Source organism: Bufo gargarizans, chromosome 8, assembly GCF_014858855.1.
Source record: "Bufo gargarizans isolate SCDJY-AF-19 chromosome 8, ASM1485885v1, whole genome shotgun sequence".
In the NCBI taxonomy this organism is placed as follows: domain Eukaryota; kingdom Metazoa; phylum Chordata; class Amphibia; order Anura; family Bufonidae; genus Bufo; species Bufo gargarizans.
The window spans coordinates 184,991,336-185,013,183 of record NC_058087.1 but is presented as its reverse complement, the minus strand read 5'-3'; the positions used below and the strand labels follow the sequence as shown (position 1 = coordinate 185,013,183).

Sequence of the window (21,848 nt, the reverse complement as noted above, 5' to 3'; positions counted from 1 at the left end):
TGGGGGGAAAACTTTTTTTTTTCACTTTATTTTTTTGTCCCACTTTGGGACTTGAACTTTTGGGGGTCTAATCCTTTACAATGCATTCCAATACTTCTGTAATGCATTGGCTGTATGAGTAATACTGTGTGTATTACTCATACAGCTTCCGTCCTGTGAGATCCAGGGAGCTGGATCTCACAGGCTCTTCACCGGAAGGCATTGCGTTGCCTTCCATGCCATCGGGTCCCCCCTACAGCCGCATGGGGACCCGATGGCACCGCCGCCGCACCAGGTAAAAGCCGCAAACCGCAGGTCTGAATTGACCTGCGGTTTGTGGCGATCGCCGACACGGGGGGGGGGTCATGGGACCCCCCCTGCACATTTAGCCGAGGTGCCTGCTCAATGATTTGAGCAGGCGGCGGTGATCGGAACAACACATGACGTACCGGTACGTCATGGGTCCTTAAGGACTCGGGAACCATGCCGTACCTATACGTCATGGGTCCCTAAGGGGTTAAGGACCAGTTCAGGTCTGAAGTCACTTTGTGAGGCTTACATAATAGAAACCACCCATAAATGGCCTCATTTTAGAAACTACACCCCTCAAGGTAGTCAAACTTTGTAACTGAGATCCAGCCCTTAGGCAGGGTCTCACAGGCAGTGATGGCTAGTTCACATTGTTCGCCCGCGAACACATGCGGGCTACCATCTTTTCTCACAAGTCCGGCGAGGCACAGGTAAACCCTTTCCTGTGCCTGTGCGTGAGCCGGTCTGAAATCAAATGCGGTCAGCGGGAGCAGGCAGTTCCGAGAACAGCCCGATGAAGGCCCCTGGCGGCTGTTCTCGGAACTGCCTGCTCCCGGTGACCACATTTGATTTCAGACCGGCTCGCGCACAGGCACAGGAAAGGGCTGGATCTCATAGGCTTCCGTAGAAGGCAAGCCCCGATGCCTATGGAAGGCATCGGAATGCCTTCTCTGCCATCGGGTCCCCATCACTGCAGCACGGGGACCCAACGGAGATACCGAGGGCAACCGTACCCTCTGCATGCCGCGGTCAGCTTTGACCGTGGCATACAAGGGGTTAATACGCCGCCATAGTTTTTTTTTTTTCACCAATGCCGGTAAGTATTAGAAAGGGCCCGGCTGTCAGTGACTGCCGGGTTCGTCCTGCTGATCGGGTGGGCGCAGCTCCTGCACCCGCCGGATCAGCCCGCTGTACATGTACAGCGCTGGTTCTTGAGTCACGTCCACCAGCGCCATACATGTACAGCGGAGGTCCTCTACGGGTTAAAGGGGTTCTTCGGTAGTTCAGTATTGATGGTCTATCCTCAGGATAGGTCATTAGTATTTGATCAGTGGGGGTCTGACTCCCAGCACCGCTGCCGATCTGCTGTTTGAAGAAGCCGCGGTATTGCCACCTCATAACATACGCTGTATAGTGACTGTGTGTGGTACTGCAGCCCAGGCACTGGCCTAGGAAGACGCCGTGGATCTCACCAGCTCCTCTTCAAACAGCTGATTGGTGGCAATGCTAGAAGTCGGACCCCCACAATCACCCTTAAAGAGGGACTCTGAGACTAGGAATCAGTGGTCCGGGGGCATCGTGAAAAAAAAAAAAAAAAACTCCCATCTTCTAGACCCTGGTGGACCAGAGGTATGACGTGCCGTGCACATGCACTTCACCGGTGCTGGCCAATCAGCGGTGACCTTGGTCACGTGTAGAAGTGCACAGGTCACGGTAATGATGTGCATGTAGACCACGTGGCACACTATGTACAACCGGGGACAAGAACTGACAGAGAAAGGAGATTTAGTGTTGGACACACAACCCTTCTGAACAGGCTTTTTTTTACTATACCATTGGTTCCCAGTCTTGGAGAATCCCTTTAAGAATCAAGCTTAGTAGATTTTTTTTCCTTGATCCGTACTGGACAGAGTGCTGAAGAAAAGTTACTTTAAAAACTTCTTTATAAAGTTGTGAATCCGACATGAACGGCACCCAACGGGATCCGACCACTAATATGGGCCCTATTTTCTGCAGCATTTTTGACCGAACATGCGACAGCGCCTTCAATGCAGATGTGAATACAGCCTTACAGTGCAAGTTCTTTTCTTCACTGATTTTGTAGTTATTGACTTGATTTATGTTTTTACATTTCATATACAGAGCTGCTGTCAGAATTCTTCTGGTTGCCCTTGGAAACAGACAACTGTTTAGCTCCACCCCGTGTCAGACACATGACCTAACAGTATATGGCGGTACAAAAGTCTAGAGACATCCTATTACTGCTCATCCGGATTCCCCACAATGCACTGCTCTCCGTTACAGCAAATCTGCAGAATTCTGAATTCAGCTTTGGATGTGACTGGTGAAGAAACACATCAAGAGCCAAAAATGGGTAAAAGCAAGGGATTTACATAGTGGGCCAACATTATAGGCCATAATACAGATGCAAGACCTGGAGCACTAGTAGGTTCTATGTGATACAAGTCCAGTTCAGCAGAACAACAGGTCCAGGTGTTGCGGTATTCTAGAAGGCTACATTTCGATGCAGATATATGGAGGACTGCTGACAGCCGTGTCCTCTCTGAAGTCTTCCAGGTCATTATATGGGGGGCAGTCCTGAATGTAGTAGCATACATGTAAGCAGGCCCTGGCGGTTGTCTGCATACAGTACAGGGGGCTGTATTTAGTACCAGGGCACACATTTATTCCAGGTCTTCATACTGTGTCTGTAACAGTAACCCTCACGATGACCGCTGGGGAGTGCCCTCCGAGTTAATCAGTATACAGGTCCACGTCCCTATCCTCGCAGGTTGCAGTCTTAGTTCCGACACTCCGACGAGGTGGGGCTGCGGACACTGGACATCAGGTGCGATTTGTAGGTCTTGCTCAGGCCGGTCATCCAGAATTTTAGCAGTTTTACATTGTCCTCCTCCGAAGCTCCCAAAATGCCCAGCAGCTTGTGTGTGTCCTCTTTGGGGCGGCTGTCCACCTTGGTGAACTTGAAAAGCACTTTCACTTTACTAAAACATAAAACAGATATAGGAGTGAATAATGATCATTAAAGGGGTTTCCCAGGAGTTCAGTACTGACGGCCCATCAGTCATCAACATCAGATCGGTCGGTGGGGGCACGCCCACACTGATCAGCTGTGTGAAGAGGCCATGCTCCGCTGAGCATTTCGGCCTCCATAGTATAGTGATTGTGCTCGGGTACTACAGCCCGGTCCTACTCACTTGAATGGAACTGGTCTACAAATAGGTCATGCGACTGATGACCATGGCGCCACTGGCCTAGGAAGAGGCTGCAGCACTCTCCGAAGCACTGCGGCCCCTTCAAACAGCTGATCGGTGGGAGTGCCAGGAGTCTGACCCCCACAGATCACATACTGATAATCTATCCTATGGATAGTAAATCTATACATATTAAAGGTTTGGATCGTTGGGGGTCTTAGTGTTGAGACCCCCATTGACAGCTAGAATGAGAAGAGATAAGGGATTGCATAGACTGCTCTGTCTCCTCAATGCAGCGGATGGGATCGAGAGGGGCTTTCTATTCAGCTCATCTCCTGCAGCGAGAGGAGCACGCTATGTAAGCGCTTCTCTGTCCTCATCCTAGCGATCGGTGGGAGGGGGTCTCAGCACTCAGATCAAAGTCTGTGATATGTCTGTATGATATCCAAAAGTTATATGAAAGTCTCAGGCTACAAAGCAAGACAAGGTCATGGCAATTCTCTGTAAAACCTATGGAGAAAGCAGTAAATCAGAGTGCAACTTTTGTATTTCTATAGAAAAAGAGTTGTTTGACACGGAATTGCACACAACTAGGGATGAGCGAATCGACTTTGGATGTTTTCGCATAAAACTTCGTACTCCGTACAGTGTTAGAATGTATTGGCTCGGATGAGCCGAAGTTATTGCTTTATAAATTAATTTGTACTGTAAAAAAAACATTTCCCGAACTCTGGTTTGGTTTCAAGTGGTACCCTAAAACCGAACCAGAGTTCGGGAAATGTATTTTTTTTTACAGTACAAATTAATTTATGAAGTTACTACGCAAAGTCTCGCAAGACTTCACAAAGCAGTAACTTCAGCTCATCGGAGCCAATACATTCTAATACTGTATGGAGCTCCTGCTCCATACAGAAAGTTTTATGCGAAACAACTTCGGATGTTTCATCCAAGGCCAATTCGCTCATCCCTACACATGACCTCCAGAGCATAAAGGGTTTTTATATAAATAAATCTTAAATCATGAAAAGTTATGAAAGTTTCTAATATACTTTGTTTTATCCACTGACAGAGACCTGGATAAGGGCAGAGAACTGAAAGCGTGCATCAGGACTTGCTGCTCTTGTGTGAAGAATGTTTTCATTCACCGGCAGTAAACAGAGATCTTAAAAATGGATACACTAAGTATATTAGAAAAGTCACAGAATTTTTAAAGTTTTGTCTGAGCCGTAAAAAAATAATGGGGATAGTAAAGCATGGTGTATGAATATTTAAAACAACACTAACACTGCTCTGGTCGTCCTGGCTCCTGCCGCTTCAGATCCCGACCTGGCCGGCTCTCTGCTGTCCTCAGCAGTCACGTGCCATGTCTGCACACGTCACCACTGAGGCCACTGATTGGTCTGCAGCAGCGAAACTTGGGGAATCAGCACATCACACTTCCAGCCAGGCTAGGACCAGAAAGTGGCAGGGGCAGAGACGACTAGAGCACTGCCCTGTCATCACCAATTATTCCAGGGCATAGACAATCCCCTTAAAGGGATTGTACCAGGATTTAAGTCTATCCTCTATTCACAGGTTTTGGTCCGACTGCCGAGACCTCCAAAAATCATGAGAATGGTGATCCTGTGTCACCATGTATGAATGGAGTAGACAAGCCTGCCGATCCATTCATTCTCTATGGGATTGATGATAATAGCAGATTACAGTGCTCCGCTATCTCCATGAGTCCCATAAAGATGCATGCAGAGGCAGCATGCATACTGGACCGCCACTCCATCCTTACAAGGAGTCACAAGACCTTGTGTTATCGGTATTGGTCCCAGCCATCGGACCCCTACGATCAGACACTTATCCTTTAGCCCCCTTAAAGGCTATGTACACCTTCGGAGGCAATTTTTTATGATTGCATTTTACTCATTTTGGGCAAAAAAAAAAGTCCAATTGGTCTTTATTAGAAATATTTACCTGTTCTGTCACAAGGGGTTAACTGTCTAGCTGTGTGAACTGTACTTTCACTTTCAGTGTTCTAATAAAGCTTATCTCTAAATTACTAAAAGGTCATAAACAGACAGAACAGAGTAAAATAAAGAGCTACTAGATAATCTCAAGACTGTACAGAGAAAGGGGTTCAAAACCTTTTAATAAAGACCAATTAAAAAAAAAGTTTTTAGCTCAAAATGAGTACAATGCAACAATAAATAAAAAAACATTGCCCCCAAAGGTGTACATAGCCTTTACCTACTCATAACCAGACTATTGGGGCTACTCCACATTGGCAGGAGTTCATTGTCACTGGATTCTGCATTACCAGCGTTTCCCCTCACATTCCCCCAGTAGGAGACCTGCAGCCCTTACTTCATCCACTCCTCCTTCAGGCACACCAAGCACTGCTCCACCACGTCCATGGACAGGTTCTCGTTGCTCAGAGCAGCTTCTATTTTGTTCAGGATGGTCAATCCCACTGTGGGAGACAAAATACCAGGTAATCTGGACATGTACAATATGGAGTGCTGCATACAGGCATCAACCCATCGTGTTGGTATATCTCACCCCTGTCTGTGGCCACGGGGCTCCCACTCGTCACAGCAAACTCATACTTGCTGAGCGGCTCGTCGTCCACAAACAAGACGGGGTACAGGTTGGATCTTGGAGCCGTGCGGACATCAATCATGACTGCAAATTCTGTGCAAAAAACATACTGAGGGGTAGTGGCAGCCTGTGACATGTCCATCTGCACGTCAGAGAGTGACGAAAGAGCGTACACCCTCCTGACTCTGCTACATCCCTATGTCTGCATGAGTTTTGGACTCACCAGAGGACTGCACGTGCAGGGGGATCTCTGCCTGGGGACTCAGTCCCAGGAAATTGCACCTATAGGCATCTTCATACTTCTCACTGTATGGGATCACACGAACACAGCCCACGGGGAGCATGGCCTGAATAACAGAGGACGAAAAAGTCAATCTGGTATTTAGGTATGCCATGTAACCCATGAGCAGCCATGTATTCCAGCTGCACAAACCTGCAGGACATCAAAGGCAGACTGGATGAGCTCTCGGTCCTGTCCCTTCCAAATGACTTGATTGCCCATGAGAATGTGCCAGGCCAACATGCGGAAGGCGGAAGCACCGAGCACCTGAATGCAAACAGAAAATGGGTAGAGATGGATTCTGAATCTGGCACAACGTTCTGCCAGCAGTGCGGATGTCTATGCAGCCTGTATACTTAATATTGTCACATTTCATGTGTTCATATACTCCCACCTGTCTCATGTGCCGCAAAGACCGGAACACGGCTGTCCTCCGCATGTTCCAGCCGCAATCCGACAGGGTGGAGGATTCTGTATGGCATTTGGACAGCTCTCTTCCCTCCAGAACTTCAGGTGGAGACCAGGATTGACCCTCTTCTTCATGACTCTCCCAGGCTGCACACTCCTCTTCCAAGTCTGTGGAAAAATTAAGCTAATTATCTAGAGCCCCTGGTCCCTGGTGACCCCATGATATCTACAGCTCCCAGTCCCTCGTGACCCCATGATATCTACAGCTCCCAGTCCGTAGTGACCCCATGATATCTACAGCTCCCAGTCTGTGGTGACCCAATGATATCTAAAGGCGGCAGTCCCCGGTGACATTCAGAGCTCCCAGTTCCTGGTGACTCCATGATGTCTACAGCATCCAGTCTGTGGTGACCCAATGATATCTAAAGGCGGCAGTCCCAAGTGACATTCAGAGCTCCCAGTTCCTGGTGACTCCATGATGTCTACAGCATCCAGTCCCTGGTGATCCAGTGATAACCAGAGCTCCCAGTCCCTGGTGGCCCAGTGGTAACCAGAGCTCCCAGTCCCTGGTGGCCCAGTGACATCCAGAGCTCCCAGTGCCCGGCAATCCAGTAATATCTACAGCTCCCAGTCCCCGGTGACCCAGTGACATCCAGATCTCTGAGTTCCTGGTGACCTAGTGATAACCAGAGCTCCCAGTTCCTGTGACCTAGTGATAACCAGAGCTCCCAGTCCCTGGTGAACCAGTAATATCTACATCTCCCAGTCCCTGGTGACACAGTGATATACAAACCACCAGTTCCCACCATAGTTTTATACTATTCCAATAAGTAATCACACAAACCTGCCTGCTTTTCCATCTGCACCAAAGTGTCCTCTGTGGGGGCCCCCTCGAGCAGCTTCTCAGTCAGACGGCAACCACAAGCCTTCAGCAACCTGCGGGAGACCATATCACATCAATATACCACTACACCAAAATAATAAGTTTTGGCCTAGAAAATATTAGAAATCGTGTTTAAACTGAGGAATCCTGAATTTACCAGGCAAAGGACGTGTGCAGACAGGCCCATAAATTATCATCATTGGTGAGCGATGTCAGAGATCGAGCCGCATTGCCATTTCTCTGGTGCAAAAAAGGTGTGAATGCCATGTTAATTCTAAGGGGCCGCTGTGGACACCCAAACTGCTCCGCTTCAAACACCTGCAAAATTCAACAGAACTGTATGATCAATGACTTCACGGAAATTTAAGACCCCGAACTGATGAAAGGGGTAAACTTGGGGTTTTCCCGACCGTTTTATACTGATGGCCTATCCTTAGTATAGGATATCAGTATCTGATTGGTGGGAATCCAACAGCCGGGACCCCTGCTGATCAGCTGGTTGAGGAGGCTGCGGTGCTCTAGTGAGTGCTGCTGCCTCCTCACGGCCTACCAAGCACAGCACCGTACATTATATAGAGGCTGTGCTTGGTATCGCAGAAGGCCATGTTACCGATGAACCTGGCGTCACTGGCCTAAGGTAAGCTGCTGACCGGAGCCCCGTGGCCTCCTCAAACAGTTCACTTGTGAGGGTCACAGGTGCTGGACCTCACCTGATCTGATATTGATGACCTATACCAGGGTTTCTCAACTCCGGTCCTCGGGACCCACCTACTGCTCAGGATTTGAGAATATCCCACAGAATGAATAGCTGGGGTAAGTCCTAATGCAGTGATGGTGAACCTCTTAGAGACCAAGTGCCCAAACTGCAACCAAAAACCCACTTATTTATCACGAAGTGCCACACCAATTTCATATATCTTCCATGTACTTTATCATTTAGCTATAATAACCTGCCTACATTAGGTGCACTGCTTGTGCTGTTCATAGCATGTCCTGCACTGATGAATGGCAGGAAAAGTCTAAAGGCATATTGGTACACCATAGACTTTCTCCAGGGAGCGGGTGCCCACAGAAAGGGCTCTGAGTGCCGCCTCTGCCACCCGTACCATAGGTTCGCCATCACTGTCCTAATGCATGGACACTAATTATATCACCTGCTCAATACTAAGGAAATCCTGAAAACATGACTGGTAGGTGGGTCCCGAGGACCGGAGTTGAGAAACCCTGACCTATACTATGGATAAGTCATCCGTTTTAAAAAGTCGGAAAACCCCTTTAATCCCATACAGATTTTTGGAGCCCTCTTTTTGGGGGACTTTGCTTACTTTTAATGCCTTCCCTTGAAGCTCGTCTATAATCCCTCTGATCTTGGACAAAAGGAAAGGCCAGGAGTTGATCAAGTAGATCCTGTCCATCATGACGACGATGATACTGTACCAGCGCTGAAACCCCCGGGCCAGACTGTCCTTGATAAAGAACGTGTGGCTGAAAACAAAACCGTGTTGCTCATCCCCAAAGAAAATGGGACCTTCCCTGCCAGGGCAGACCTAAACAAAGAAAAAAAAAAGATAAAATATTCAATTTAAAAGGGTATGCGCACTTTTGTAACCGATTTTAATTGCTCAAATCCACCCAAGGTTAAATAAAAATAAATAAAAAAAAGTTTACAGTACAAAAATCTATAGTATTGTATATACAGCTCCTATGCAGATTGGGGTGTCTCCACGGTTACAGACTACAAACAGACCCTCTGTAGTCTGATTCTGCAGTTCTGTCACTTTTCATTCCTGTTCTAGACAAAATAGTACAATTTTTATTTATTTATTTTTTTCATTTACAAACCCTTGATTTTTGTGAAGCGGTGACTGCAGTTATTATTACCTCACAGCTTAAGCTGCGTACACAGGCCTGCCGCACGATACTGAAGAGCTGAGGATTGTTGGGATGCTGGTGGCTGACATATTTAATGGAAGTCTCCTTGTCATGACTGATATACCCAGGGTGGCAGGCATCCAAAGACCGGCAGCCCTGAATCAGAAAAACACAATATATATATATATAAAAAAACTAAAAGTCAATGCCAAACTCCAGACTCTATTAATGAACAACAGGAGCAACACTGCGTATAATTACACAGGAGAACTGTCGTAATGACCGTGTGCCAGATCTGGGGTCCAGCGCCCATCTTTCTCAATTTATGGCGCAAATATAACTTTCTAGATAGCTATTAAAGGAGTCATCCAGGTTAGTAAGAGGCTGCAGCACTGACAACTTCAAACAGATGATTGCCAGACCTCTCACTGATCCAAAGATAGACTAGCAATTTCAAAAACTTGGATGACCCATTTAATATCACTCATCACGCTTCAGGATAGAGCGCAGATTTCATGTTCTCTTTCCTCAGAGGATTTGCATGTACTGCCAAAAAAAAAAGCGAGGTAAAGGAAGCGACAACTACTCTGAGGAAGTTTCTGACTGCAAAAGTATAATTATAGCACCACCCCCTTAGACAGAAATATAACTACTCTAATACCGCTCCTATGTACAAGAATATAACTACTATAATACTTACCCTATGTACAAGAATATAACTACTATAATACTGCCTCCTATGTACAAGAATATAACTACTATAATACTGCTCCTATGTACAGGAATATAACTACTATAATACTGCTCCTATGTACAAGAATATAACTACTATAATACTGCTCCTATGTACAAGAATATAACTACTATAATACTGCTCCTATGTACAAGAATATAACTACTATAATACTGCTCCTATGTACAAGAATATAACTACTATAACACTGCCTCCTATGTACAAGAATATAACTACTATAATACTGCCTTCTATATACAAGAATATAACTACTATAATACTGCTCCTATGTACAAGAATATAACTACTATAATACTGCCTTCTATATACAAGAATATAACTACTATAATACTGCCTCCTATGTACAAGAATATAACTACTATAATACTACCTCCTATGTACAAGAATATAACTACTATAATACTGCTCCTATGTACAAGAATATAACTACTATAATACTGCCTCCTATGTACAAGAATATAACTACTATAATACTGCCCCCTGTGTACAAGAATATAACTACTATAATACTACTCCTATGTACAAGAATATAACTGCTATAATACTGCCTCCTATGTACAAGTATATAACTACTATAATACTGCCCCCTGTGTACAAGAATATAACTACTATAATACTGCCTCCTATGTACAAGAATATAACTACTATAATACTGCTCCTATGTACAATAATATAACTACTATAATACTGCCTCCTATGTGCAAGAATATATCTACTATAATACTGCTCCTATGTACAAGAATATAACTACTATAATACTGCCTCCTATGTGCAAGAATATAACTACTATAATACTGCCCTTGACAGTCGAGTAGATCAGTTTCTTACAGATCACAATTCGCCCTCCGGGGTCCACACATTCGGTTTACCTCACACATATCAGATTTCTTCAGCCTGGGGCTGTTAGACTCCGCACTGGCGCCATCTGCAGGACTGTGAGAACGGATCCTGCTACTCATCTGAATTCCTCCTTCCTCCTCTTCCACCTGGTCCCCCTGACCCAGGCTATCCCCGTAGGCCGCTCCCTGAGGGAGGGGTGAGTGCAGAGCTTCAGTGCAGAACAGAGTGCGGGGTCCGTGAAGTTCACAGAAGTGGCAGAGAGCTACAATGGCGTTCATGATTCGCGCGGACAGGCTTGGAGTCAGCTTACAGCAGTATCATCCAGCGATCGCCATCAGCTCCTCTCGCTCCAGACATACAGATTGTCATCCTCTAAGAACTGAACACGTAAGAGCAGAGTTAGCAGAGCGGAGACAACTACTTAAACAGCAATTCCCTTTCCATAGTCCAATTTTGAAGCAGAGAAGTCAAGTTTCTAGTGATGTCCTGTAAACTTAAAGGACTTGTCCAGCCTTGAAACTGGCAACCAAGGTCCATACCTGTGTCCCTGAAGCCCCTAAACAGAAAAAAGGAAGACTCGCCCGTCTTCGGTCCCCACAAGACCAAGAAGGGCGTGTGACTGCTGAGGCCAATTAAAGGTCTCAGAGGCTCCAACACTATATCACAGCAGAGACATACAGTACAGACCAAACGTTTGGACACACCTTCTCATTCAACGAGTTTTCTTTATTTTCATGACTATGAAAATTGTAGATTCACACTGAAGGCATCAAAACTATGAATTAACACATGTGGAATTATATACATAACAAAAAAGTGTGAAACAACTGAAAATATGTCATATTCTAGGTTCTTCAAAGTAGCCACCTTTTGCTTTGATTACTGCTTTGCACACTCTTGGCATTCTCTTGATGAGCTTCAAGAGGTAGTCACCTGAAATGGTTTCCACTTCACAGGTGTGCCCTGTCAGGTTTAATAAGTGGGATTTCTTGCCTTATAAATGGGGTTGGGACCATCAGTTGCGTTGTGGAGAAGTCAGGTGGATACACAGCTGATAGTCCTACTGAATAGACTGTTAGAATTTGTATTATGGCAAGAAAAAAGCAGCTAAGGCCTCTTTCACACTTGCGTTGTCCGGATCTGGCGTGTACTCCACTTGCCGGAATTACACGCCGGATCCGGAAAAACGCAAGTGTACTGAAAGCATTTGAAGACGGATCCGTCTTCAAAATGCTTTCAGTGTTACTATGGCACCCAGGACGCTATTAAAGTCCTGGTTGCCATCGTAGGAGTGGGGGAGCGGTATACTTACAGTCCACGCGGCTCCCGGGGCGCTCCAGAGTGACGTCAGAGCGCCCCATGCGCATGGATGACGTGTCATGCGATCACGTGATCCATGCGCCTGGGGCGCCCTGACGTCACTCTGGAGCGCCCCGGGAGCCGCACGGACGGTAAGTATGCTGCTCCCCGCTCCCCGCTACACTTTACCATGGCTGCCAGGACTTTAGCGTCCCGGCAGCCATGGTAACCATTCAGAAAAAGCTAAACGTCGGATCCGGCAATGCGCCGAAACGACGTTTAGCTTAAGGCCGGATCCGGATCAATGCCTTTCAATGGGCATTAATTCCGGATCCGGCCTTGCGGCAAGTGTTCAGGATTTTTGGCCGGAGCAAAAAGCGCAGCATGCTGCGGTATTTTCTCCGGCCAAAAAACGTTCCGTTCCGGAACTGAAGACATCCTGATGCATCCTGAACGGATTTCACTCCATTCAGAATGCATGGGGATAATCCTGATCAGGATTCTTCCAGCATAGAGCCCCGACGACGGAACTCTATGCCGGAAGAAAAGAACGCAAGTGTGAAAGAGCCCTAAAGAAAAACGAGTGGCCATCATTACTTTAAGAAATGAAGGTCAGTCAGTCCGAAAAATTGGGAAAACTTTGAAAGTGTCGCCAAGTGCAGTCACAAAAACCATAAAGCGCTACAAAAAAACTGGTTCACATGCGGACCGCCCCAGGAAAGGAAGACCAAGAGTCACCGCTGCTGCGGAGGATTAGTTCATCCGAGTCACCAGCCTCAGAAATCGCAGGTTAACAGCAGCTCAGATTAGAGACCAGGTCAATGCCACACAGAGTTCTAGCAGCAGACACATCTCTAGAACAACTGTTAGGAGGAGACTGTGTGAATCAGGCCTTCATGGTAGAATATCTGCTAGGAAACCACTGCAAAGGACAGGCAACAAGCAGAAGAGACTTGTTTGGGCTAAAGAACACAAGGAACGGACATTAGACCAGTGGAAGTCTGATGAGTCCAAATTTGAGATTTTGGTTCCAACCACCGTGTCTTTGTGCGACGCAGAAAAGGTGAACGGATGGACTCTACATGCCTGGTTCCCACCGTGAAGCATGGAGGAGGAGGTGTGATGGTGTGGGGGTGCTTTGATGGTGACACTGTTGGGGATTTATTCAAAATTGAAGGCATACTGACCCAGCATGGCTACCACAGCATCTTGCAGCGGCATGCTATTCCATCCGGTTTGCGTTTAGTTGGACCATCATTTATTTTTCAACAGGACAATGACCCCAAACACACCTCCAGGCTGTGTAAGGGCTATTTGACCATGAAGGAGAGTGATGGGGTGCTGCGCCAGATGACCTGGCCTCCACAGTCACCGGACCTGAACCCAATCGAGATGGTTTGGGGTGAGCTGGACCGCAGAGTGAAGGCAAAAGGGACTTTTTTGTTATGTACAGACGTGGACAAAATTGTTGGTACCCTTTGGTCAATGAAAGAAAAAGTCACAATGGTCACAGAAATAACTTTAATCTGACAAAAGTAATAATAAATTAAAATTCTATAAATGTTAACCAATGAAAGTCAGACATTGTTTTTCAACCATGCTTCAACAGAATTATGTAAAAAAATAAACTCATGAAACAGGCATGGACAAAAATGATGGTACCCCTAGAAAACACAGAACATAATGTGACCAAAGGGACATGTTAATTCAAGGTGTGTCCACTAATTAGCATCACAGGTGTCTACAACCTTGTAATCAGCCATTGGGCCTATATATATGGCTCCAGGTAATCACTGTGTTGTTTGGTGATATGGTGTGTACCACACTCGACATGGACCAGAGGAAGCAAAGGAAAGAGCTGTCTCAAGAGATCAGAAAGAAAATTATAGACAAGCATGTTAAAGGTAAAGGCTATAAGACCATCTCCAAGCAACTAGATGTTCCTGTGAGTACAGTTGCACATATTATTCATAAGTTTAAGATCCATGGGACTGTAGCCAACCTCCCTGGACGTGGCCGCAGGAGGAAAATTGATGACAAATCTAAGAGACGGATAATCCGAATGGTAACAAAAGAGCCTAGAAAGACTTCTAAAGAGATTCAAGGTGAACTTCATGCTCAAGGAACATCAGTGTCAGATCGCACCATCCGTCGTTGTTTGAGCCAAAGTGGACTACATGGGAGACGACCAAGGAGGACACCATTGTTGAAAACGAATCATAAAAAGCAAGACTGGAATATGCCAAACTACATGTTGACAAGCCACAAAGCTTCTGGGAGAATGTCCTGTGGACAGATGAGACAAAAATCGAAGTTTTTGCCAAGGCACATCAGCTGTATGTTCACAGACGAAAAAATGAAGCATATCAAGAAAAGAACACTGTCCCTACTGTGAAACATGGAGGAGGCTCTGTTATGTTCTGGGGCTGCTTTGCTGCGTCTGGCACAGGGTGTCTTGAATCTGTGCAGGGTACAATGAAATCTCAAGACTATCAAGGAATTCTAGAGAGAAATGTACTAGCCAGTGTCAGAAAGCTTGGTCTCAGTCGCAGGTCATGGGTCTTGCAACAGGACAATGACCCAAAACACACCGCTAAAAACACCCAAGAATGGCTAAGAGGAAAAAATTGGACTATTCTAAAGTGGCCTTCTATGAGCCCTGACCTCAATCCTATTGAGCATCTTTGGAAGGAGCTGAAACATGCAGTCTGGAAAAGGCACCCTTCAAACCGGACACAACTGGAGCAGTTTGCTCATGAGGAGTGGGCCAAAATACCTGCTGAGAGGTGCAGATGTCTCATTGACAGTTACAGGAAGCGTTTGATTGCAGTGATTGCCTCAAAAGGTTGCGCAACAAAATATTAAGTTAGGGGTACCATCATTTTTGTCCATGCCTGTTTCATGAGTTTATTTTTTTACATAATTCTGTTGAAGCATGGTTGAAAAACAATGTCTGACTTTCATTGGTTAACATTTAGAGAATTTTAATTTATTATTACTTTTGGCAGATTAAAGTTATTTCTGTGACCATTGTGACTTTTTCTTTCATTGACCAAAGGGTACCAACAATTTTGTCCACGTCTGTATATAATTCCACATGTGTTAATTCATAGTTTTGATGCCTTCAGTGTGAATCTACAATTTTCATAGTCATGAAAATAAAAAGAACACTTTTTGAATGAGAAGGTGTGTCCAAACTTTTGGTCTGTACTGTACGATTCAAGCCACTGAGGCCTGTGACTGGCTGCAGGGGTCCGGGGGAACCGGGCTCTTATTACTCCTGCAGGGACCAGAAGCAGCGGGGAGCAGAGCAGTGGTGGGACCATGGATAGGCAAGTCTTCGCTTTTTTTATGTTCAGGGTCACCGATCTGGACCAAAGAAGTTGTCGGCTTCAAAGTCACCCCTTTAATGCATGTAGATATACTATAAGCCTCAGTGTAACTCTCCTTGCAGAGATCCAGCAGGTGTAGGGAGTCTTACCAGCAATGCTTCCTGGGAAATAATTCCCTTTCAGATGGAAAACACTCTAGTGCCACCTAGAGGTGGGTAAGACGTTGACTTTAAAGGTCTGATCCAGATACAGGGAGCTCCCTCTAGTGGTGGCTGCAGGCAGTGGTTAATCTTTTAAAGGAGTAGTCCTATATTAGGATATGCCATACATGTCTGATAGATGCAGGTCTCACCTCTGGGACCTAGGCTGCACCCATCTTCAGAATAGGGGGTCCCTGCCCCCCCCCCCCCCCATCTTGCCTGGTGAGGCGGCTGCAGACAATGAATGGAGAGGTGGCCATATATAAGAGGAGCGCTCCCTCCATTCATGCACATACTCTACTGTTTATACGACTCCCATCCACATCTTCGTACTTTGTCCGTCTGAATGCTCGAGTCGATGGCCACCATGAAGGGCAAGGTACTAGAGATACGTGTAAGTGTCCTGTGGTTGTGTCAGATATGTATAAGGCTACTTTCACACTAGCGTTAATATTTTCCGGTATTGAGATCCGTCATAGGGTCTCAATACCGGAAAAAAAAGCGCTTCAGTTTTGTCCCTACTCATTGTCAATGGGTACAAAACGTAACTGAACAGAATGCTCCAAAATGCATTCCGTTCTCATACCGGAGATGCGGAGCAAAACGGATCCGTCATGATGACGCACAATGCAAGTCAATGGGGACGGATCAGTTTTCTCTGACACAATAGAAAACGGATCCGTCCTCCATTGACTTTCAACGGAGTTCATGACGGATCCGTCTTGGGTACGTTAAAGGTAATACAACCGGATCCGTTCATAACGGATGCAGATGGTTGTATTATCAGTAACGGAAGCGTTTTTGCTGAACCCTGCCGGATCCAATAAAAACGCTAGTGTGAAAGTAGCCTAAGATGGGACTTCCCCTTGGGTTTTCACATCTGGACGTTTATGGCGTATGGATAGGTGTAGGACACACTCCTATCTCAAGAATAAGGCCCTGCCATGAATGAAGGGCACTCTGTACATACACCGTGTGCTGACCAGTCACTGTTATGAGACACCTGAAACAGCGGAGTGAGCGCGCTCAGCTATTGTCAGACGTCCCATAGCAGCAAATGGACAATTTACGGTTGCATATAATGTTGTGGGCAGCGAGAAAAAAAGTGGGATGGAATTGGAAAAATAAATATATATATTCTGCCACAGTTTTTGTTTTTTTTAATGGCGTTCACTATGTCGTAAAATTGACCTGTTACCTTCATTCTCCCGATTAGTATGATTACACCTATATCGTTTTTCTTGCATTCTAATACTGAAAAAAAAAATAAAAAAAAAATAAATAAATAAATAAAAGATACATTTTAGAACCATATTCTGACCCCTATAAACTTTTTTGTAGTTATGCTTACGGACCTGTGTCAGGGCTCACTTTTTGCGGGGAGATCTGTACTTTTCAGCTATACCATTTTGAAGTGCGTGTGTGACTTTTTGATCAATTTTTATTTAAAAATATATATTTTTGGGGGGGGAGGGAGTTGAAGTGACAAAAAAAAGATAAATTGGCAGGTTTTTTTTTTCTCGTTACGCCATTGCCCGTGGGACCGTTGACAGGTGTTTTTTTTTTTAAAGGGGCACAGGCTTGGCTCTAAGGCCAGACTCCACTGCGGACTGTCCGTGTGCAGATCTGCACCTAACAGCTGTGTGATGGGACCAGGAAAGTTCACTTTTAAGTCTTAGGCTAGGTCTACACAACGACATGTGTCGCACCAATGTCACGCAACAATTTTTATAATAGTCTCTACCTCTTCGCCCCCTGTCACCGTGCGCCGACCTCTTCGCCCCCTGTCACCGTGCACCTACCTCTTCGCCCCCTGTCACCGTGCGCCTACCTCTCCGCCCCCTGTCCCGTGCGCCTACCACTCCGCCCCCTGTCACCGTGCGCCTACCTCTTCGCCCCCTGTCACCGTGCGCCTACCTCTTCGCCCCCTGTCACCGTGCGCCTACCTCTTCGCCCCCCTGTCACCGTGCGCCTACCTCTCCGCCCCGTCACCGTGCGCCTACCTCTCCGCCCCCTGTCCCCGTGCGCCTACCTCTTCGCCCCCCTGTCACCGTGCGCCTACCTCTCCACCCCCTGTCACCGTGCGCCTACCTCTTCGCCCCCTGTCACCGTGCGCCTACCTCTTCGCCCCCTGTCACCGTGCGCCTACCTCTTCGCCCCCTGTCACCGTGCGCCTACCTCTTCGCCCCCTGTCACCGTGCGCCTACCTCTTCGCCCCCCGTCACCGTGCGCCTACCTCTCCGCCCCCCGTCACCGTGCGCCTACCTCTCCGCCCCCCGTCACCGTGCGCCTACCTCTTCGCCCCCCGTCACCGTGCGCCTACCTCTTCGCCCCCTGTCACCGTGCGCCTACCTCTTCGCCCCCTGTCACCGTGCGCCTACCTCTCTGCCCCCTGTGCCTACCTCTCCGCCCCCTGTCCCCGTGTGCCTACCTCTCCGCCCCCTGTCCCCGTGCGCCTACCTCTCCGACCCCTGTCCCCGTGCGCCTACCTCTCCGACCCCTGTCACCGTGCGCCTACCTCTTCGCCCCCTGTCACCGTGCGCCTACCTCTCCGCCCCATCACCGTGCGCCTACCTCTTAGCCCCCTGTCACTGTGCGCCTACCTCTTAGCCCCCTGTCACCGTGCGCCTACCTCTTTGCCCCCTGTCACAGTGCGCCTACCTCGTCTGTCCCCTTCAGGGTCACTTTCCTTGACAAGACACCCAGCTGGCCCAGAGACTAGTCCAGGGGTCAGCAACCTCCTGCTGTTGTGAAACTACAACTCCCAGCATGCTGGGATTTGTAGTGCTGACCCCTGGACTGACATTTACTGTAAGCTGAGACCCCTTAGATTTAGAGATTGAGGGGTCCCCAACGACACCCCCTCCCTCTCCCTAGTCATACCTCTATAGCTGGTCACATACTGTATCAAGTCCACGCTATAGCCCCGGGTGGCACTATAAGTCGCAGCACCCCTGCCTATATAAACCTATATCACCTACAAAGAAAGCCCCAGCCTGTAAGAGCCTGACCGCAGCCCCCTGCATGTACACACACTCACCTGTCAATCCGCCATGTTTACATCACATGACATCCCCTGGCTTCCGTTTCTCTGGACAACCGTAAGTGTTGGAATTGAGAGGGGGGGGGTTAAAATTTTCACAGGCCGAGAACTTACTTCTGCCTGGTTGCACTCTTAAGAGACTCGCTTCATACGGTGCGAAATAATGGCGGTTTACTTCCCAGAAAGAAAGTAAAGGCAGCGATTAAAACGGGGCTTCTTACACCCCCCCCCCCCCCCCTTGCAATCATTCCAATGGTTTAACCCTGAGCGCGAGCTGCGGCCTGGAATGCGTCACCTGATGCAGTCACATGACTCCTCCCCGTCCATGTGCTGCGGTGTGTCACCGGGCTGTCACGGGACGCTCTCTGCTGCGACCCTTCAGGTGGTTTATGTCCTTCTATCTAAGAAGCCGGAAATAAACCTCACACTTCCCGACCACCCACTCAATCCCTCTAAAATCACCCTCACTCACGTGCTCTCAGAGGGCCACTAACGTTTCATTACAGAGGCAGGGAGGCCTGATTAGTTTATTTTTATTTTTTGTAACTGTCCTAATCAGGTGGAGGCTGCCCAACGCGATAATTATAGTGTGTGTGAACGCAGCCGACGTCTCCCATACATTCCCAGTACAAACCTGCAGGTTGTTTTTTTTTATCCATGTTTTTTGAAAAATATCGCACAATGCTGTGGTGTTTTTAGTCCATAGACCTCCATTTTTATGTTATTGTTTTTTGTCACTGCCTATTATTATTTTGACACTATTTCCTATCGTTATCCTCTGCACTGCTGGACGGTACGCCTGCTCAATGAAGAGGCGCACACCGTCTACACCGAAATCTGCGGCAGCTCCGAAAATGAGTGCAAAAGAAGTTCACCTAGCCTGCTGGCCCCACCTTCTCTTTGGGAAAGTGGCCAGGACGCCGTAGAATCGCCACTTAGGTGCAATGGAGTTTAAAAAGTCAGAAACACGAGGTCTACGACTTTTTAGCGCCCGAAAACAGCTGTTGGCGGGAGCGATAAATTCATCCCAGAGCTTGCAAAGAAAAGCCACAAAAAAGGCATGGGAATTGGGGCACGTGTACTTAAGTGTTTGCGCCTGTTTTTAGTAAAAAAAAAAAAAAAAAAAAAAAAAGGTACAGTTTTTGTCAAATTTTTAGCAACATTTTTTTTTAACTGAAATTGCACCTATTTTGGGGCTTTTGCACCTCATTCAACTATTTAGATTTTTTTAGACTCATTCAGAAGTTTCCTAACTTTTGCAACTTTTTTTCTAACCTATTTATGTAGGTGCATCTTTTTTGTGCTTGAATTTGTCGCAAAAACAGTCTTAATGTCTATTCCACCCCAGGGCTGGCGTTCTTTTCTTTGTGTGTTTTGAGTGGTGAAGCGCGACTTTTTTGGGCAGTAAGGCCTCTTTCACACGAATGATACGGATTACGTCCGGGTGCGTTCAGTGAAACTCGCACCATTTTGCAAGCAAGTTCAGTCCGTTTTTTCCAGCGCGGGTGCGATGTGTTTTTCACACGCGTAATAAAAAACGGAAGGTTTACAAACAACATCTAGCAACCATCAGTGAAAAACGCATCGCAGCCATACATGCAAAATATAGAGCATGCTGCGATTTTAACGCAACACAGAACTGAAGCGTGAAAAAAAAAAAACGCTCATGTACACAGACCCTTTGAAATGAATGGGTCAGGATTCAGTGCGGCTGCTACGCGTTCACGTCACGCATTGCACCCGCGCGGGAAAACTCTCGTGTGAAAGGGATCTAAAAGTTGCACTTTCCTGGAGAGACGAAACTTTTTCATGCAAGTAAATTAGATCAGTCTAAGGACTCATGCACACAAACGTATTTTCTTTCAGTGTCCGTTTTTTTTTGCGGACCGTATGTGGAACCATTCATTTCAATGGGTCTGCAAAAAAAAAAAAAGTTATTCCATGTACATTCCGTTTCCATATTTCCGTTCTGCAAAAAAATAGAACATGTCCTATTATTGTTCGTATTACAGACAAGGATAGGGCTGTTCTATTAGCTGTTCCGTACGAAATGCATATGGACGTCATCTGTATTTTTTGTGGATCCTTTTTTTGAGGACCGCAAAATACATACGGTCGTGTGTATGAGACCTAAGTCAGGGAAGCCCAACCCACAACCCTACAGCTGTTGTAAAACTACAACTCCCAGCATGCCCTGATAGCTGTCGGTAGTCCAGGCATAATAGAAGTTTTAGTTTTGCAACAGTTGGAGGGCCGCAGGTTGAGCATGCCTGATCTAAGTGAATATGAGCCTGTCTTACTGAAAAACAACCACCAGAGGTCAGCCTAATAACGCCGGCTCTAATTCATCAACGACTCGGCAGCATGTAATAAATACTCGGAAAAAGACAGACAAATGAAATCCGCCGGTCTAATTTTATGGCCAAAAGCAGGGGAGCTTGATAAATGTACCCCACTATTTATACATGAAAAATAAAATGTCTCAAAAACACTGATGTTTTCAGGCACCCCCCCCCCCCTTAAAAAAAAAAAAAAGCCAGAACTAAATTAATGTGTGAATGAGCCCCCATCTTCTATTGTAAAGAATGTAGAGGAATACGCTCGCCCATCAATTACTATTTTAATTACTGCTTGCAAAGTGAATGACTTGCTGGATCAGTATGTCAGGCGCCTGATAACCATGTGACCCTTTTCATTGGGGGGAGGGGGAACATACGGTTTCTCCTTGTAGAGAGCACCTATTTAGTGCAAGTAGTCTTAGGCTAGGTTCACACGGGTGAGATTTCAGCGCGGGTGCAATGCGTGAGGTCGCTGATCTCTTCTTACTTCTTTAATCATGAGCTGCCGGCTAAAGGACCATGTGATGAGCCCAGTGATGTCACCACAGGTCCTGAAGAAAGAACAGGAGACCGGCAGCTACACAATCAATTGGAGGAGGTGAGTAAATTTTTATTTTTTAACCCTCAATTATTTTCTCTTATTACCATGTTATAAGGGAAAATAATTACATCTACACAACCTTGAACCTAAACCTGAACTTCAGTGAAGAAGTTTGGGTCTGGGTGCCACATTCAGTTTTTTATCACGCGCGTGCAAAACGCATTGCACCTGATAAAAACAGAACGCA

General features: G+C 46.6%; 1 protein-coding gene across 2 annotated transcripts; it reads right to left on the bottom strand.

The window, feature by feature from the left end:
• Nucleotides 1–1,265: 1,265 nt before the first annotated feature.
• On the bottom strand, nt 1,266–18,879 carry FLCN (folliculin). 2 transcript variants are annotated; one of them, XM_044303214.1, is made up of 13 exons: nt 18,719–18,879; nt 16,877–16,932; nt 10,877–11,226; nt 9,263–9,409; nt 8,707–8,928; nt 7,539–7,699; nt 7,343–7,434; nt 6,485–6,666; nt 6,244–6,357; nt 6,034–6,157; nt 5,772–5,903; nt 5,577–5,682; nt 1,266–3,011 (listed from the first exon to the last, which is right to left on the bottom strand). In XM_044303214.1, exons 3-13 carry the CDS (start codon nt 11,123–11,125, stop codon nt 2,810–2,812), a joined length of 1,731 nt encoding a protein of 576 aa, XP_044159149.1. In that variant the 5' UTR covers nt 11,126–11,226; nt 16,877–16,932; nt 18,719–18,879; the 3' UTR covers nt 1,266–2,809. The 2 variants fall into 2 exon arrangements, with proteins under 2 accessions (XP_044159149.1, XP_044159152.1); XM_044303217.1 differs by lacking the exon at nt 16,877–16,932.
• Nucleotides 18,880–21,848: the final 2,969 nt, after the last annotated feature.

What these genes read in the sequence shown, in the direction of transcription:
- FLCN (XM_044303214.1), bottom strand. Translation starts at nt 11,125, where the DNA reads ATGAACGCCATTGTAGCTCTCTGCCACTTCTGTGAACTTCACGGACCC. An exon ending in CTTTGCGGCACATGAGACAG is followed by an intron (nt 6,358 to 6,484) that starts GTGGGAGTATAT and finishes GTTTGCATTCAG; the next exon opens with GTGCTCGGTGCTTCCGCCTT. An exon ending in CCCCGTGGCCACAGACAGGG is followed by an intron (nt 5,683 to 5,771) that starts GTGAGATATACC and finishes TGTCTCCCACAG; the next exon opens with TGGGATTGACCATCCTGAAC.